The sequence below is a fragment of the Ambystoma mexicanum genome, chromosome 6p, assembly GCF_040938575.1.
Source record: "Ambystoma mexicanum isolate Mex_15411 chromosome 6p, UKY_AmexF1_1, whole genome shotgun sequence".
NCBI lineage: Eukaryota > Metazoa > Chordata > Amphibia > Caudata > Ambystomatidae > Ambystoma > Ambystoma mexicanum.
Window position 1 is genome coordinate 720,136,033 of NC_090935.1, and position 20,202 is coordinate 720,156,234.

A 20,202-nucleotide genomic window follows, 5' to 3' on the forward strand; every position below is an offset into this window, starting at 1 on the left:
ACCGGCAGGTATTAAATGCCAATCGCTGAACAAAGGGTTTGGCCGAGATTTGGTGAAGTGATTTTAGAGTCTTGTGCTGTTTTTCTTGCGGTTTCTACAGCCTCATCAACCACTTTAATGAAAGGAGCAGAATCTTCCACCGGCTTACTGATGAGGGAAGGTTGAGTCTCTGGCTTAAAATCTGCATTTTACAGCCAGGTGTGGCAGTCTCTGGCTTAGAACCTGCATTTTACAGCCAGGCGTGGCGCTTTAGAAGAGACCCTTGTGCGAGGATGGGTGTCACAGTTTCAGCCAAATCCAGAGTGTTTTTCAGGATATTTTGTGAGACCGGACGTCCTTCAGCGACCACAGCTAGGAGTTGGGTACGGGCTGGTTCCGGGATGTTCTGAAGGCCCTCCTGTACGAGTCCCCATTTTGCATCACTATAACTCGAGAGGAGCTTGGTGTTATTGGCAAATCGGGTACAAAAAGAAGCTGAGGAAGAGACAGTTTGCCGAGTGCGTACAGCTTAGTGCAATCCTTGTCTGGTGGAGACTGACGCAGATAGTGCCACACCTGCTCATTTCCTGGTGGTTGTAACGACCAGGGAGTCGGGGACAGCGTGGCCTCTGACATACAGAGGGTCTGAAGGCACCTAGCGGAACATATTTTCTATTCAAGGGTTGACTGCACGAGTGAGTGAGGGTGTCAGCAAGGAGGGAGCCAGATCTTTCTTCACTGAGTTTAAGAGCGGGATCGCCAGGCTGACTGCGACCTTCTCCTTCAGGATATCCCCCCAGTGTCTCAGGTTATTGTTCCTTTTCCACAAAGTAGTATTTGGATAAACAGGGATGAGCCCTCTTAACCTGGATTTCTTCTTGTTTGAGTTCACAAGGTAGGATCTTGTCTCCCCTTATTTGGTTCTTGTATCTGAAAAAATAACTTCCAAAAGTAAACGCAGTGTTCACTCAGCCAAGGGACTGGTCTCCCTTCCCTGAGTTTTCTGAGCCTTCCCCAAAGGTGAACAATCGTTCTCAACTTTTCTAAGCTTTCTTGACTGAACTTCACCTCGTCTTTAGCAAATGGGAGTGGCTCCCAGACTCGTACTGAGGTATTATACCAGCTTGGTGTACTCTCCTGCCACGCACAGGTGTTTTCCTCATCTGCGTCTCTTTCTCTCGGGGTCCCAGAGCCTCTTCTTCCCAGACTTTCGTATGGGTGCGGGTCCATGAATCACAATGCGGTTTCACAATAGCTTGGTTTACTCTCCTGCCAAGCATATTTCCCCTCAGTAATGTGTCCGTTTCTCTCAGGGTCCCAGGCCCTCTCTTTCTCTGGCTCTTACATTGGAGCGGGTCCCAGACTCTCAATAATGTCTATGGCCTACTTGGTTTACTCTCCTGCCAAGCATACACCTATAGCTTTCTTTCTTTGTTATTCTCAGGGTCCCAGACACTTATCTTGTACTCCGTAGTTGATCCCCAATTCCTCCCGGACCTCAAGCACCACTCGGTCTGCCTGCATAGCGGTTTGCGTGGTTCATGTCATCCCAACGGTGGTGCTCCACTGTGAGGCCCCGTCAGCGTTTGGGTGCCTTTTCGGGACGGCTGCAGCGATCTTCGTTCTCCTGCTCATCATCGTCACAGTACTTGCATTGGAAGTATAGGGAAGCAAATTGTGTTCTTAGTCAGGTCTAACATATGAGGTTGACTGACTTTACAACAAAAGATATTAGCACTGGAGGGAATTATGGGAGAAGGATTTAGGTTTGGCACAGAGCGATGATGTACTAAAGCGGAGGAACACTGCGTTCTCAGGGGATGATCGTCCCTAATCACATAAGGGTCCCTAATCCCAAAAGGGTTGTCTTCTCCCATGTGATTTGCGCTGGTGCATCGCCCCCAGAGGGATTATTGCACTGTGGCCCCATAGCCCATTGGAAAGGTCTCCCCCTAGGAGAGAAGGGATGACATCCTCAGATTTGCCACATAAACACAAACAGCAGGATGGTTGCTACTTGGATTAAAACTAGTGAAAGAAACCGTTCCTCGATTTCTAGTCTCAAAACCTGGGCCATTACCAGCAATACTTAAGGGATTTTTAGTCACTCACAGTTTGGGGTTTTGACGTGACCCCAGCATGTCTTTACAAAATGTCCAGCATCTGATCTCTTCCCAAAGTTTCTCCTTGGGATCCTCTGTCATGGGACACCAGATGCCAATGTCTGAATCTTGGAGATCACAGGAATAAGGCTAGAGACCACCACACTTACACCCAAGGTCACCTGCTGTTGTAAGGCTGATTGGATGGGCTGTTGGAAGGAGGGACGTCTAGCTCTAGCCGCTGGGGTTTCTGACCAACAGCCAACTTCCGCTACTGTATACCCACCTCGCTAATCTACAACTACCTCGCTCCATGGGGGATCCCCTCCTCTGTTACCTTATCTCTTCCTCACAGAGGTTGTTTGTTACTCTGAACTCTTGTGACATGCTCAAACCTCCACTCCTCCACTATGGGCCACCACGTAAATGGTTTATCTGAGGGACCACTCCACTCCTCTCTGACTCTGCCTGCTTTCCATCCCCTTTCTGTCGCCCGATGGCTCTACCACCATCTCTTCCATCACCTTTGCCTTCCGCTGACACATCTACCCTTTTCGCCCCCTACTTTCTTGCCAACCCCTTCGCTGGATGTTTCATCATCTCCTTCTGGGTTTTTACCACCTCCTCTTTAAGAAGTTTCACCACCTCTTCCTGCTCTTTCATCACCGGCCTCATTCTCTCAACATCTCCTCATTTAGATGTCTCATCACTGCTTTCTTACACCACATCCTGCTCTTTCACAACCTCCTCCTCCAGATATCTCGCAACCTAATTTTTCATTGCTTTTTCATATTCTTTCAAGACATCCCTTCTATCTTTTGACAGCTTTTTTGCTGGTTCACCACAGCTCCCCCTTTATTTCCACATCCCGTTTTATTTTTCGGGCTCCTCCTAAATAACTGTCCTCTGTCTTCTCACTCCAGTCACTTTGTTGCCTCTCCTAATCTCTCCTCCAATATACTCTACAGATTCCCACACCTATCTGCCAAGTGGTCCTGGCCCCTACCTCTAGGACCACCCCTCCCTCTTTAATCTCCATCAGGTGTGCTGGATTATAGTTTGATACATCGGAATGTCCCTCTCCCTCTTGATGTGGTTCCATAAAGTGAGCAGATATCTGGGCCAGCGTCATCTTGATTGCAGTACTCGTGCATGTGCTCTGTGGAAGAGTATCTACATTTGCAAGTCCTAGCACATGCAAACAGGTTTTTCTTCATGCAGGGGTTGCGAAATAAAAACAAAGTAAAATATGCGATTGGATGTTTCCTCAATTGCAGGGCATGCTCTCACAGTCTTTCTGTTGCAAAAGCCTAGTCACCTCTTACCAGATTTTTAAGAAGCAACACTTAAAGATGTAATATGGGAAGTCCCTGCAATGCTCTTGGAAACCAGTGGGGTAGACCAAAGGATTCTCTCCACACTGCCCTCAGGCAGGTCGTACCCGAGTCCTGCATTTTGAAAGGGGTTTCTAAAATTCTTCAGGCATATACTAGCAGGTCTTGCCTACTATGTCCCACAAGATGTGACATTACCACACAAAGGTAAAAGAAGCATTGTTTGCATGAAAACACACTCGTCCAAAAGCAAACACTTTGTTCCTGAAGGAGCAGCAGCTTTTGGATTTCCTGTATGGGGGCATACTAGGGAATGTGGGGGCAGGGGGGTTTAGGCATGGTGCTGACCATGAAACAATCTACTCTCAAGGATCATTGCCAGGAATATAGATTACTCAGGAATAGGTTTTTTCCTTACTATAGTACATTCTTACACACAGGCAGTGCAGAGGAGGAATTCTCCTAAAGGTAAAAGTTCAGGGGTAAAGCAAATGCAAAATATGAAAAGGTACTGGGAACGTCGTCTTACATGATGTTAGTAACTTTTCCCCAGGGGGAGATGAGTCCGCTACCCAATAGTTCCCCTTGGGGTGGTGGAATGTGAGACCGCCCAGGGAGAGACTCCCCTCTTGAGGATAAGAACTCATGTTCCGTGGAGGAACTTCCTATCCCTTTTGTCCTTGAACTTATAAAACCCCTAATGTCTGCAGAGGCTCCAAGTGATCATACTACTGTGTGTTAATGTAACATTGCCTGCCTTCCTTCCTTGAGACTCGACACCATGGAGAAGGAATAGCAAGAATGATGACATACCTTTTTCTGAGTATCGGGAAGAGGTGGCCACGAGGAGGCATGAACGGTACACCTTGGAAACAACAAACAGACCATGACACTGCACTGGGGTGGGCTCAGGTAGGAGAGAGAAAAACTGAACGGACTGAAGGGAAGAGAGAAGCCGGCAAAGTGCCAGCCGAGCCCGGCAAATTCAAACCCCAGAATCTGTCAGCTGTGCAGAGAAGCTCGTTCTCGGGAGAGGGGACGCGAGAGAGTGGAAGCAGCAGCAGAATCCCATGAGCTGACTGAGAGCTGAATCACTCCAGTGTCGTGGGCAGTCAAGGTGGTACCGTGACCTCTGGGAGGTGGACCGCTCGGTCCAACGACGATACCGAGCCCACCAGCCCCAAGCCTTCGCAGAGCCGCGCAGGCGAACCACAAGGAAGCGAGGAGTGACCAAAGCGAGCCACCAGTTGTCAGGACTATCAGGGTGTTAACTGTTAAGACTAGCAGGGTGCACGTGGGTGCCAGTGATGGTTCATAGAGTGGGAGGATGTTTTTCAAAAAGAAAAGATGTTTGGAGTCAAGTACATTTAATTCCTTTGTTTCACTATGATAAGTAGGTTAGGTTCCCAAGCTAAGATGGAGGACTAGAGGGTTTAATCTGATTGGTTGAGGGAACAATGAGCTGAAGTATTTCCCTTAAACCCAGGGTTCTATAACTGCCTTTCAGCCTTAGAAATTTCATGACGGGTTGTGTTTTTGAAACGCTCCTTAACTTAGGCCCCATTTCAGAGTCCAGAGTTCCAGCAAAATAAGTAAGAAGAAAGAAGTCTATCGCAGTTAAGGAGGTTCGATAAATAAGAAGGCCACCGGTGGGAGCGCAGCAATTTGGAAGTTAATGTCAAGTTACTATAGTTAAAACTTTGCCTCCTGAGGCCGCTGACATCTGGCTCCTAGGTTACGAGCTTTACAGGAATTAAATGGCGTTAATGGATCTTTTCACATGGAGATCTACATGTGCTTGACAAATAAGAGGATGAGGGGAGAACAATTTGAAAGTCAAATGAATCCGACATGCATGTCCTTTGGTGCAAGGGCCCAGTTGTTATCGTCTGCTAATCTACGGCTGCATGTTTTACAGTTTTATCAGGTGTCTCTACTTGAAAACACATTACCACCACAGAATGGTTTTTAACCGCCTGATGAAGACCTGGTGAAACAACACTTTTGCGTTGAAACCGGTTGGGGCTTATCTGAGGCTTGAAAACATTATAATGATTAGTTACATTCCAAGTCAGAAGAAAAACAACAAAGAAGAAGAAAAAACCATGAATTGTGATTCATTTTTGGTATTAAAATGAAATGTGTTTTGTTATGTATTTTATCTAGTGTATTGAATAAACTCAACTATTGATAGTTTTTTGTATGTCTGTATTAGGATAGACTGATTGAATGAATGTGATGGAGGTATTTGTCTTTTTTCATTGGGCCACAGTTATGAGTTTACTTGTATAATTGGTAGGTTTGTTGATTGACAATTCTGAAGTTCATAATTTTCAGAAAAATAATCGATAAATAAGAAGGCCACAGGTGGGAGTGCAGTAATTTGGCAGTTAATGTCAAATTACTAAAGTAAAAACTGATCTGTAGATAATCCATGACGCAGCGTGAACTTGAATGAACATTTGAGAGTCAAGTTGCTCTGTAGAGACAAGCAGCTGAACAATGTACCTGAGCCAGTATATATTTGTTTTCAATGTGATGTGGTGTTAAACTTTTTCATAAAAGCAAGTGCACGTGTTTTTCCAAAGAAAGCATCGTCGTTTGTTAGAGGCGTTGGGTTCCTCCATGGGCAATGTTGTAATCACATTGCAGATGGTAGCGTTTACTGTGTGCAAGTGAAACTGATCAAAAGGATCATTTTGTTTTGCCTTTGTGGCGGGGGCGTCGCGTTCATGTGAGCAGAGTTTTCTGGGGAAGTGAAACTGATCGAGATTCTGCAAGCGCAATCGCCGGAGAAGCTGTGCTTTCATGTTTTCGTGAAGCCCCGTGAGGGTGAAGCTGACTAGGAGCGTTCTTGTTGTAAAGAGTTCTGAGGGAGTGAAACAGACTTTGCTCTTCAGCGCGGTAGCCGGAGCGTCGGGGGCGTTCATGCTTCTTGGATTCATCTTTCCCTGAAATCCATGGAAAAAGATAGAGGACTACTCGCACTACAGAAGGAATTCTGTTTAAAGACTTTTATTGCACAGGCTCACACCAGTGGAAATCTGCAGTTATGTTTAATTTGCATGTTAGGTCCTCAGTGAACTTCCAGAAAATGTTGTGGACTGTAGCTAACAAGCTAAATTGGATAAATAGAGGAACAAGTGTTTTTCCAAGCAGTAAAGGAAACATTTGTCCAAAGCAAGTAAAGGACATTTAGAATTGGTTTTGAAGAAGAAACTGTGTACAGGTTCAATAGCAAGAAAGGTAGATTAAATACAATAGAGCACTGGTCTTTCAACAAAGAAAGTTAAGAAGCATCATAAAGTTAAGAGTTGACTTCAAAACATATTCCTTTCCAAAGCCTCTGGGCAAATAGCTGAGGTTAACAGGTAATCTAGACAGATTTATGTATATTTTAGAAAAGCAGCATCATCTACATTCTAGTGTGGAGTAAGTCATTTGGTGTATTTATCTTACTGCAGATACCAGAGTCGGGCCAGCCAGGAGGGTGGGAGCCAGCAGTCTGAAGTTTGGTTTTTTTATCCACTACTCCTTTCCCTGGCCAGGGGTTCTCGATTCAGCTGTAAATTAAGGGTTGGGTAGAGAACTTCTGGAGAGGGCCTGTGGGATCGGCATCAGCTCCTGCGGATTTCAGTAACCTGTCGTGACAGGATGAAAGTCCCACGATAATACATCCACCTTAGTTGAGATGGATCCCACAGAGGCCTCGACCAGTTCTTTGGGGATAATGATTAAGGAGTTGAGAGAGGAAATGAGGGAGGCTAGGAGGGAGAATCAGGATTTGCTAGGCCCGTTTGGAAGAGTTAAACATAAAGGTGTCCAATTACAGTGGCGAAGGAACATCACACTTGTTAAGAGCAGAGGAGCGTTTAGCCCGGGAGCTTACAGTGATGTTTAGTGAGGATTTGGCTGAGGGTACAGTGTCTAGGGAAGGCATTAGGGAAAGTCTGAGACCAAAGTTGGGGCCAGTCCCTTTAGCTCCACCAGAACGTTTTGGAGGGGATGCGAAGAAGTGTCAAATATTTTTGACCCAATGTGAACTTAATTTCCTTTGCAGACCAGAATCTTTTGTTACGGACAGAGCTAAAATAGCCTTTATGTTGTCTTACTTTACTGGTAAGCGGCGACCTGGTCAGTGTTAGTTGGACAAGGGAATCCAATTTTAGAGAATTTGTCAGCATTCAAGTCAGAGGTCAAGAAAATGTTTGATATACGTCCGTTATATCCAAAAAGTTGATGGGGAACTTTTAGAGTTGAAACAAGAAACAAGGGATTTAGTGAGTTATATTACTCGGTTTATGTCTCTAGTTTTTAGAGAGTAGTTGGCTAGAGGAGAAGCAAGCCTCATTGTTTTAGAGAAGTCTTAGAGAGAATTTAAAGGATGCATTAGCCACAATAGTAGACAGGCCTAATTCATGTGAGGAATTGATGAACTTGATAATGCAAATTGATTTTCGTCTAGGTGAACGAAGGACAGAGCGTAGGAGAGGTGGTTTGAGACCAGAGTTTTCACCAGAGTTGATGGAGAAAGAGGAAGAGGAGAATCTGTGAGTAGCGAGTTGAGACCTGGACATTCTGTGGGGAGGGGTAAGGCTAGAGGTCCTTTTACTAAGGAGGAGAAGGAGAGGTGTAGATTGAATAATTTATGCATGTATTGTGGTAAGTCTGGACATTTTGTAGGGAATTGTCCTTGGTGCCCCCAAAGCCCCTTCTCCATCACCCAGCAGTTCAAGAAGTCAACAGGTGACCAACACTATCCAAGCAGCTGTGTCGCACATTACATTAAATGCATCATTGTCTGTAAAAGGGGTACTTAAGGGGAGCGGTCCGTGGTAATGGATTCAGGTGATACTAGAAACTTCATGGATTGGAAAGTAATCAGGTCTATGGATTTACCCTATGTCCTTAAGGAAAGGGCAGAACAGTTAAGAGCAGTAGATAAGTCTAAGTTAAGATCTGGTCTGATTACATATGAGACAGTTTTGGTGGAAATGGAAATGCCAGGGGGACACATTGGGAGGAAGGTAACTTTGAATTAAATGACGCACCATAGTTGAAAGTAATTTTGGGAATGCCCTGGCTGACTTATCATAATCCTCGTATTTATTGGGGAAAGAAGGTGGTGGAATTTACTTCAGATTTTTTAAAAGAGAATTGTGTGAAAGAAATTGAAATTCAGGAGAGTCCGAGTAGATGTTCAGAAGTTGTGGCTTGGTTGATAGATGTGGATGCAATAGTACATACGATAGGAGCAGCAGTTGGAAGATTAACATTGTTACCAGGATTTTAGTGATCTTTTCAACTAAATGGAAGTGAATGAATTACCTCCTCATCGAGATTACGATTGCAAGACAGATCTTGAACCTGGGGCTTAAATTCCATGTAGTCGTATGTATGCTCTAAAGGAGAAGGAGAACGAGTATTTAAAGAAATACATTCAAAAGAATTTGGAAAAAGGATTCATTACACATTCCCAGTCTGTGGCAGCTTCTCCACTGTTTTTTGTCACTAAAATTATTCTGCTATTTTCTAAAGATTTACTGCAAAATGAGGAACACGTTAGAAGGGTGCTTCAAAGGTTGAGAGAAAATAAGTAATTTGAAAAGTTGGAGAAATGTCAATTCCATACTGAGGAAGTAGAGTTTTTGGGAATTGTCATTTCCCCCAAGGGATTGGAGATGGACATGCGCAAGGTCAGGGTGGTGGACGAGTGGCCGTCACCCGTTGGTGTGAAGGATGTTCAAAGTTTCCTTGGCTTTGCAAACTTTTACAGAAGATTGATCAAAGACTTCTCCCAGATTGTTACACATATTACGGAGCTGCTTAAAAAGGCGGTTAACATTGATTGGACCTCGGAGGCTGAGCAGGCTTTTTAGAAATTGAGGATGAGTTTTACTTCCGGGACAATATTACTACATCCGGATCCGCTAAAACCTTTGTTGTGGAGGCAGATACGTCCAATTTAGCCATCAGGCATTTCTGTCTCAAAGACATCCAGAGACTGGCCAATTAAATCCTGTGGCTTACTTGTCCAAGTAACTACTTCATGCAGAGATGAATTATACAATTACAGATCGGGAACCTCTAGTCATTCAAAAGGCATTTCAAGAATGAAGGTACTATCTGCTAAATTCAAAGTCACTGTGTTAACCAACCATAGAAATTTGCTTTTTCTTTTCAATCAGCCAGAACATTACCTCCTTGACAACTATGCTGGTCGCTGTTCTTCGCAGAGTATGATTTTGTTGTCACTTTCAAACCTGGCCGTTTGAATGGGAAGGCAGATGCTTTACCCAGACAATTCTTTAGTTATGAAGGGAGACCAAGAACAAACCAGAAACAGTGATTGCTGAGAATAGATTTATTTTAAGAGCCACTCTGGAGGAAAATTCATTTCTTAAGAGAATCTTAAGGAGCTGCCAGAGGAGGAAACTCAATCTTGGGTTAAGGAGAATCCAGAACGACGAATAATCAATGGTCTACCATATGTGAACTCTAGGATATATTTACCCAGTAGGAGCTTCGAGAGGAGATTTTAAAAGAATGTCATGATTCTACCTTGACAGGGCCCCTTGGATTTAGAAAAACCTTACATTTGGTGGGCAGGACATTTTGGTGGGAAAATGGGAGACAGTACACTCAGAATTATGTCAAGACTTTGAAGTATCTAAGTCTAGTGGCCAAAAACCTTCTGGTTTACTTAATCCATGACCTGTTCCTCCTAGTCCTTGGTACAGCATTTCTATGGATTTTATAGTGGATCTGCCAAAGGATCAAGGATGTATTTCAGTGTTGGTGGCTGTAGACTTGTTAACTAAGGCTGGGCATTGAATACCTATGAAGGGAGACATCATGGCAAGGAATCTGGCAAATAAGTTTTTACAGCGAATTGTACGACTACATGGGTTGCCCACGCAGACTGTAGCCTATCATGGACTGCAGTTTATATCTACATTTTGGCAGGCTTTCTGCACTGAGTGGGAACTAAGGTGCAGCTCTCCTCAGGTTATCACCCATATACGAATGGACAGACAGAACGGGTGAATCAGGAATTAGAGAAATATCTGAGATTTTCTTTTTTTTTACAGGAGGAGAAGGGCTGGGTAGCTTTATTGTTGGCGGAATTCAGTTACAACAACTCGGTAAAGGATTCCACCAATTAGTCTCCTTTTTTAAAGTAATTATGGTCATCATCCCAGGTTTTTGAAGGAAGTGGTACCATTAGAGTATTCGAGCCCTGAGGTGGAAACAGATTGACTAGTATCAGAGAGGAGTTGGCAGAAGCAACAATAGCTCTTAATAAGAATAAACAAAATTACAAGGCTTTTGCTGATCGAAAGCACCAGAGTGGACCCCATTACCGAGTTGGGCAAAAGATTTGGTTGTCTACTAAGAACTTACATCTGAAGAGGAGGACTACATTTAGCCCACGGTTTATCAGTACATTTGAAATTGAAAAAAATCATCAATCAAGTAGCAGTTAGGCTAAAATTACCCTCTAATATTAAGAGTCATTCAACTTTACAAATACGTTTGATTAAACCATGTGTAGAGGGAACTCGACTGGGTAGACCACCGCCAGCTGTTACATACAGTAATGGGGAGGAATTTGAAGTAAAGGACATTTTGGATTCAAGAGATGGTAGAGGTAATCTTCAGTATTTAGCGGATTGGAAGGGTTATGGCCCAGAAGAAAGATCTTGGGAAGCCATGGCCGATGTGCATGCACCTCGTTTGGTCAGGAGATTTCATTAAAGACATCCTGCAAAGCTAGGCACTGTGACAGGGCTTTGTGGCAGCAGGTTGTACTGTTAGGACTACCAGGGTGCCAGTGGTGGTTCATACAGTAGGAGGATGTTTTTTAGCAAGAAAAGGTGTTTGATGTGAAGCACATTTAATTCCTGTATTTCACTATGATAAGTAGGTCAGGTTCCCAAGCAAAGATGGAGGAGTAGAGGGTTTAATTTGATTGGTTGAGTGAACAATGGGCTGAAGTATTTCCATTGAACTCAGGGTTCTATAACTGCCTTTCATCCCTAGAGATTTCATGACAGAATGTGCCCCATTTCAGAGTGCGGAGTTCCAGCAAATGATGTAAGAAAGACATCTATAGCAGTTAAGGAGGTTCGATAAATAAAGTGGCCACAGGTGGGAGCACAGCAATTTGGAAGGTAATGTCAAGTTACTATAGTAAAAACTGATCTGTAAATAATCATGACGCAGTGTCAAAATGAATGTACATTTGAGTGTCAAGTTGCTCTGTAGAGACAAGCAGCTGAACAATGTACCTCAGCCAGTGTATATTTCTTTTCAACGTGATGTGGTGTTAAATGTTTTCATAAAAGCAAGTGCGCGTTGTTTTCCAAAGAAAGCGTGGCAAGTTGTAATCACATCGCAGATGGTAGAGTTTACTGTGTGCGAGTAAAACTGATCAAAAGGATCATTTCGTTTTGCCTGGCGTTAATGTGAGCAGTGTTTCCCGGGGAAGTGAAGCTGATCTAGATTCTGCTAGTGCGATCGCCAGAGCAGCTGTGCATTTGTGTTTTCATGAAGTCCCATGAGGGTGAATCTGACTAGGAGCGTTCATGTTGTAAAGAGCGCCAAGGGAGTGAAACTGACTTTGCTGTTCAGCGTGGTAGCCGTAGAGTCGGGGGCGTTCATGCTTCGTGGATTCATCCTCCCTTGAAATCCATGGAAAAAGAAAGAGGACTACTCGCACCACCGAAGCAATTCTGTTGAGACTTTTGTTGCACAGGCTCACACCAGAGGAAATCTGCAGTTTAGTTTAATTTACATTTTAGGTCCTCAGTGAACGTTCAGCGAATCTTGTGAAGTTTAACTAACAAGCTAAATTGGATAAGAAGAGGAACAAGTGTTTTTCCAAGCAGTAAAGGAAAAGCTTGTCCAAAGCAAGTAAAGAAGGACATTTAGAATTGGCTTTGAAGAAGAAACTTTGTGTACAGGTACAATAGCAAGAACGTTAGATTAAATACAATAGAGCATTGGTCTTTCAACACAGGAAGTTTAAGAAGCATCAAAGTGAAGAGTTGACTTCAAAACATATTCCTTTCCAAAGCCTCTTGGCAAATAGCTGAGGCTAACAGGTAATCTAGAGAGACTTATGTATATTTTAGAAAAGCAGTATAATCTACATACTATTGTGGAGTAAGTAATTTGGTGTATTTATCTTACTGCAGATACCAGAGAAGGGCCAGTCAGGAGGTCGGGAGCCAGCAGTGTCTGGGGTTTGTTTTTTTATCCACTACCCCTTTCCCTTCCCGATTCAGTTGTAAATTAAGGGTTGGGCAGAGAACTTCTGGAGAGGGCCTGTGGGATCGGCATCAGCTCCTGTGGATTTCAGTAGCCTGTCGCGACACCCTTGACCCTGGGAAGAACCGGATACGCATTCCCAGCACCAGCAAGGTAACAGGAACCGTGTGATACCCAGGTGGGGTCCAGGGAGAACAGAGTGGAAGCTGCATCAGGTGTACTCTCGCGCATCACAATAGTGATACCCAGAGTACCAAGAGTCAAAAAAGCCTCTGGAGTAATCCCTCTCTTCACAGTTGTGATACTCACAGAACTAGGAGTCAAGAAAGACTCAAAGATAATCTTCATCATGGTAGGGATACCCAATGAATCAAGAGTCAAGAGAATCTCGGGAGTGATCTCCCACGTCACAATAGTGATATTCGAAGGTCTAGGATACAGGAGTGCCTCTGTAGGAATCTCTCTCATCACAGTGACAATCTTTTAGGACTAAAGTGGGTCCTAGACAACAAGATCTATCTGGAGACAATCTGCGTAACATCATAAGAGAGGGAAGAATTGCTGAACTGTAAAGCAAGTTTTCAGAACTCCTTGAAAAGAAGTAAAGCGACTTGAGGACTATTATCAAAGAATATCCCAAAACAGTCCTAAGGGCATGTGTGTGGTGGTTTTGGAGAAGGGAGTCACCCTCCTCCCTATACTTTCTTTGTTGAATCAGAAACTAAAGCAAAAGATTGATGGGCAAGAGATGAAGGCTATACCAGTTTACCAGGAGAAGGGGGCCATTCTCCTGGACCTATTTTCATTTGAATGCTGAACTCTTTGGTAGACAAGGGGTAGGGTTAGAGTAGTTTTGGACAGAGGACGGACACTTTTCATTTGGACAAACACCCTGATGACGACCACCTGAGTTATAGTTGGTTAGGCACGAATAACCCTTTTAGAAATAGGGTGGGGTGGGACACTTTTCTTGATATTTAAAATAAAACTTGTTGAAATATGCCATATCTTTGTGCGACTCCTTACTCCACCATGCCACAGCAACCACATGAACTTAGTGAAAAAACATTCTTGAGGAAAAGAGCTTATAGCTTGAAGATGGTTATTCACTTGTATGCACGTTATTTGAATGAAGTAAAATTGTAATAGATAATGTATTTCGTCATTGGAACCTTCTCTTGTGATTTCATATTGAAACCTAGGATAGTGTTCTTACAGTCAAAATGAGTAAAAAAGGGGGGATTTCAGGAACAGAATGATTTTTCTGAGTGGTTTTCAGTTGTCAAACTCATTGCACAACAAAAGCAAGCCAGTGATTTCAATTTAGTAACAGCTAGCATTTTGGTTTACTATCCACATGCACAGATTTTTGGTAATTGCACTGTGGCGGCAAAAGAGGGTGATAATCAAAATATTTTGAAAAAAAAAAGATTGTGCTAACAAATATTTAAAAAGGGGACAAAAGATTTTTATTCTGAAATGGTTAATTCATTAACACCAATGCATCTTCAAACAATTAAAATGATTTGACTAGGGCTAGATGACGTTCTTGGCACGTTCACTTAGATCTGGTTTAATGAACAAAATACAAAATGGAAAAAACAAGAAAAACTTTCAGATTGATCGCTGCCCCATGTTGCATCCTGAATGAGAATAACTACTTTGGTTCTTTGGGTAACCGCTCAGTGTGTTGTAGAGAATCCATGGGTCAGAGTAATTAATGTCTCCACACATTTTCTCCTTGCTGTGTCCTTGACCGATCACGAGTGGAGGGCTTTTAAATTCCCCCCACACAAACATTACTAGCAACGTAAAGGGTGTATGTTATTTTGTACTATTTCATAAAAGAAAAAATCCATCTGCTGGAAATCTCAGGCGCCGTTCTCTGAACTTAAGTACTTTTGTTTTGCGACTGGCAGCTACACACATGACCTTTCAATACTAAGAAACTTTTATAGTCTTCCTAAAGCAGCAAGATCAAGCATAAACAGAACAAACAAAAATACTATTTCTTTCTTTTATTATGGTATTCTTACCTAGTGTTTTGAGAAGCAAGGTCGTGTGAAGCAACATCACCAGCGGTGTCACATATTGTAGTGCAATTACACAAAGGTAATAAAAAACACGAGCAACCTGAAAGCAATACAATTCTCATGAGTATCTCCGAGTACACAGGATCCGAACAACAAGGATGGTTGTTACAATAAAACAGCTTTCCAATACCATTGCAAAGATTACACAAAGGCTTTAACAAACTGATCTTTGTTGGAAAGTACCATTTGCTCTGGCATGCTAGTGAACAAACTGCTGGCACGGAAATGCTTCTTTCTACAAAGAGCACTAACTAGGCCATCATGTTATTCATGCTTTAGTTTTATAATTATGATCTAAAGATATTTTGCCAATCCAGTCGAGAAAAACATTTTGAAAAATAAATCTGCGTAATTAGCCAATGTCGAAGATAGTTTTTGAAGCCCACACGGATTCAAACCTCTGACTGGTAAATCATACTAGAACGCATTCCCCCAGCTACATTAAGCAATACATTCATTTAATCTGCTCGTCCAATTTTTAAAATGTGACCTTTCCCAGGAACAGGGATGTGTAAGTTCTTTTTGACACCTGGGTGCACTGATTTCAACTCAGTCTTTCATCCAGCCATGATCAAATGGATTTCACTTATCCAAGATAACACCATCTCCAAGTCACAGACTTTGAAGATATAAGAACTATGTACTAAAGAGCTGTTTGTGTCACAATTTAAAACCAAGGTAAAAGCACACCACCTTTCAGTGGCTATCACATTCAAAACAGAGTTAATTTCAGTTCATTATAAATTCAACATATCCAATATTTCTTTATTGTTCATATTGTTCACCAGAAAAAGAGATAGATGTTCAGACAGCAGGTAATATTAACACTCAGTGCTACAAATTGCTCATATATTTTAAACACTTGGAACAGCAGCACCATCAAACAAGTGTATCACAACCCAAAACAAATTCTAATATCCAATGCATTACTCACCGTAATAGCATTTCTGATGATTGTATCTGCTTAGATTCAGATGCTGTGCACATGGTTCGACATCCAGTGGTAACCGCGGAGTATTGCATCTTTACCTTCGGGGACTGAAAGGGGATGTCGGCATAGGCGTGTCTGTAACACTATCCCTATTGTGACGTGTAGTGTACCCAAAATCCCTCACGTGCCGAGGTCCCTCTGATTCTATTTTTTCTGCCATGAGGGAGCCCAAAGCTATTGTGAGGGAGTACAATGAAGAGAGAAAGTAGAAAGATGTCTATGTTCCTTCTTCCCCGAGCGGGGAGGTAGGCAAGGCGCATGTGAATCTAAGCAGATACAATCGTCAGAAATGCTATTACGTGACTAATGTATGTCTTTTGATGTTTGTTAATGTGCTTAGAATCACGTGCTGTGAATATACTAGCGAGCAGTACCCGGAGTTGGAGGTGGGTTGTGAGAAGGAACAGTAGAGAAAAGATGTTCTGCTTGTCCCACCTGAGAATCAGATCTAGAATGTGTGTCTAGGCAATAGTGTTTTGTAAAGGTGTGTACAGAACTCCAGGTTGCCGATTTGCAAATGGACTCTAGGGGAACATTTGCAATGAATTCCATGAACGCCCCAGTGCACCGAGTAGAGTGTGCTCTAGGCTTGAAGGGCAGTTCTCTCTTAGCAAGAGTGTAACACAGTGTGATGCATTTGACAACCCACCTTGAAATAGCTGATTTAGAGACAGGATCTCCTTCTCTACCATCTACCACTGAAACGAAAAACTGGCTCGTCTTCCTCAGTGGTTTCGTTCTTTCCAGGTAAAACATGACTGCCCTGCGCACATCTAGTGGTGTAGACTTCTTTCTGTCATGCTAGTGGGATTCCGGAAGAAAGTGGGAAGTTCGATCCATCGGTTCACACGGAACTTCGAGACGAATTTAGGCGCAAATCTGGGATGAGTGCACAGAACTACCTTATCCCTGTGGACTGTAACAAAAGGGCCTAGAACAGAAAGGGCCTGTAGTTCACCAACCCTTCTAATAGGAGCGATAGTCACTAGGAAGGACGTCTTATAAGTAAGGTCTTTTAGACTTGCTTTATGCATTGGCTCAAAGGGAGATGCCATGAGTCTGGTTAAAACCACATTTAGATCCCATCCAGGAGCTGGGTGAGAAATGGGGGGATGGATCCTCTTAACCCCTTCCATACAAGCTTTAATCACCAGTATTTTCCACCACAACACTTTCTGTTGTGACGTTGTGTAGGCTGAGAGAGCAGCAAGATGAATCTTTAGGGAACTGAATACCAGACCAGCGTCTAACAAATAAGTTAGGTACAGCACAATGAGAGTGGGTGAGCAATCGATTGGATTGACGCCCTTGGTATTAGACCAGATGACTAAACCTTTCCATTTGCTAGAATCGCAATAGTGGGTGTTAGGTTTCCTAGCTTCCCAGAGAATGTCCATGCACCTCTGAGGGAGCTGAAGGTGTCCAAACTCTATGACCTCAGGAGCCAGGCTGCTAAATTCAGAGTTTGTGGGCATGGGTGTAGGGCCTCCCCCCTGTCCTGAGACAACATGTTGTACTGGTAGGGTAGTTTTACTGGTGGGGAGAGGGACATTTCCATTAGATGAGCGAACCAGGGTTGACGGGCCCACATGGTGGCTACCAATATCATGGTGACTGGGTCCTGGTGCATCTTGTGCACTATCTTGTTGAGTAGGGGAGTCGGGGGGGGGGGGGGGGAGCGTAAAACATTTTCCTTACCATGTTATCCAGAGTCCGTTCCCCTTGGAGCGGTTCTGGGGGTACCTGGAGGCGTAGTCTTGGCATTGGCTGTTCTCCTGAGTTGCGAACAGGTCGATCTCTGGGAGGCCCCATTCTGCGAAGACATTGGACACAATGTCTTCGTGCAGACGCCATTTGTATTCTAAGGGCAGTGGGAAATCTCTGCTGAGCACGTCTGCCAGAAGATTGAGTTCCCCTGGAACGTGTTGGGACAACAGAAACATCCTGTATTTGAGCGCTCACATCCAAATGTTTTGGGACAGCTTGGATAGCCCTGGAGAGTGTGTGCCCCCTTGTTTGTTCAGGTAATACATGGCTGTGGTGCTCTCTGTCAGAACCAGCACCGTCTTCCCTTGTAGTTGTGTTTGAAAGGCTTTCTGTGCCTTGAACACCGCTAATAGCTCTGGCAGATTTATATGGTTGGATGCTACTTGTGGGGTCCACACTCCATGCGCTGTCTGCTGAAGCAGGTGAGCTCCCCACCCTGTGAGAGATGAGTCTGTTGTGAGAGTGGCTTCCACTGCGGGGTGGTGAAGGTTTTCCCCTTCAAGAGGTTTTCCCTCGACCACCACTGCAGAGAGAGAACGAGGGCTGGTGAGGCAACTACCAGATCTTCCCATTGTCCGCTGCCTGACACCACTGGCTGTTGAGCCACTCTTGCATGCACAGCCGAGCGCGGGGGACCAAGTATATGTATGATGCCATCATACCTAGCAAGCGCATGGCTTTGCATACCATCAACTCCCGACTGGCTACATATTGAGGGATCTGAAAAAGCATGTTCTGAAACCTCTCGTTGGAGGGGAAGACGAGGCCGTCCTTCGTCCGGATTAGAGCCCCCATAAATTGTTTTACTTGACTGGGGACTAGACTGGATTTTTTCTCGTTGATAGAGAATCCCAGACTGCGCAGAAGGTCTACGGTCTTCTGCGTGTTCAAAAAGCATGTGTCATAAGAGTCCCCTGTTATCAGCCAGTCGTCGAGGTAAGGGTAAACCGGGACGGATAGTCTGTGCAGATATGCTGCCACTACTGGCAGGACTTTTGTAAACACCCTTGGCGCCGAGGCAATGCCGAAGGGGAGTACCTTGAATTGGTAATGCCTGTCCTCTATCATGAAACTTAGATAATTCCTGTGCCCTGGCAACATTGAAATATGAAAGTAAGTATCTTTCATGTCCAATGTTGCCATGTGGTCCCCCTGTTTCAACGATGGGATCACCTCCTGTAGCATTCCCTTACAAAATATTTGAGGTTTTATACATTTGTTCGCTGGGCGCAGGTCTAGAACATGGCGCATGGTGAGGTCCCTTTTGAGTACAAGGAAGTACACTGAATAGATACCCTTGTTTACCTGAAAAATAGGGACAACTTCTATGGCGTCCTTTCCCAGCAGAGCTGCCACCCCTTGATTCAAGATCTGCAGATGGTGCTGCCGAGGTGACACACTTACTTAAGGCATACAACCTCTTTGATTCTTTATCCGGAGGTGCCTCTCCCATAGCAAGGGGTACCCCTGCTCGTTTCCGGGTGGTAGTGACTACCAAGGAGTCGGGGTGGCATGGCCTTTAATATATTAAGGGTCTATAGGAGCTGGCCGAAGTAGTTTTTTCCACTTTTGGATTCACTGCCCGGGTTTGAGCTGGCATGACCAGGGAGAGGGCCAACTTTCTCTTAACAGAGTTTAGGAGGGGAATGGCTTGGCTTGAGGGTGGTTTCTCTTTGAGAATGTCTTCCACAAAGTCTAGTTCGGGTACCACCTCCTGGGTGGTGATCTGAAAATGCTGTGCTGCCTTCCTTCAAATGGCATTGAAGGCCATTTGATCGTCCACAGACGAGGCCTGACGGGCCGGAGTAGTGGGAGGAGAATCCAGGCATAGGACATCAGTGTCCTGATCTTGCGTGGGGAGCGCCCATGGCTCAGGCTCCACTTGCAAAGTTTCTTCCCAGTTGTCCATGGCATCAGCATGATCATCAGGGTAGTCCTGCAGCTAAGAAGGGTCTCCTTCCTCGCCATAGATGTCCTGGTAAGTGTCCATTTGGACCACATCTTCATGGTAGGCAGCAGCCGAAGGCTGAGAGTCAAGATTTTCCTGGAAACGTGAAACTGACCAATAATAGGGGCTTCACGAGATCTCTTAGGGGAAGGTTGCTCAGAACCAGAGACAATCCTTTCTAGACGGTCCATACATCCTTCAAATTTCTCCCTGGTCCACTTACATGAACCAGCAGGGCCCAAAGGTGGAAAAACGTTGTCCTCTCTTTGGCGTCGAAATTTGTCCCCAAGGGTGTTGGGTAGAGGCTCCTATTAGGAAGAAACCTGTGCAGTTCCCTTTGGGTACACTGCAAAAGATTTAGGACTACAGGTGTTAGCAGTAAACCCACTTGGTAGCAGTCTGTACCACCCAGATTTACCTGGTAGCTGTGGCTGAGCAGTCAGACTTCCCTCAAGAAGAGTTAGGCAGTATGCAAAGTATACACAATAGGCACTCAGACACAATAATACAAGCAAACACTGACCAGAGCTTTGGTATCAAAGTATATAATTATTTATTTAAAAACACACTGTTTGAAACACTCCAGCACTCTTATTGTAAAACACTATAAACACAGTTACTATTATAATATATACAACCCTTATTCCTTATCAGATAAGTCCTAGTTAACACCACTTATTTCCATACAGAGGTGAGCGCTTAACTATAGATGGCA

The 20,202-nt window shown here is 44.1% G+C and overlaps 1 protein-coding gene across 4 annotated transcripts in view; it reads right to left on the reverse strand.

Moving 5' to 3' along the window:
• The window catches only part of TMEM161B (transmembrane protein 161B), a 919,424-nt gene that overhangs the window by 51,385 nt on the left and 847,837 nt on the right, over positions 1 to 20,202 (reverse strand). For all 4 annotated transcript variants that reach the window (XM_069627595.1, XM_069627592.1, XM_069627594.1 and 1 more), the window contains one exon: positions 14,725 to 14,821. In XM_069627595.1, the coding sequence (XP_069483696.1) occupies positions 14,725 to 14,821 (97 nt within the window). The remainder of the gene's footprint in view (positions 1 to 14,724; positions 14,822 to 20,202) is intronic.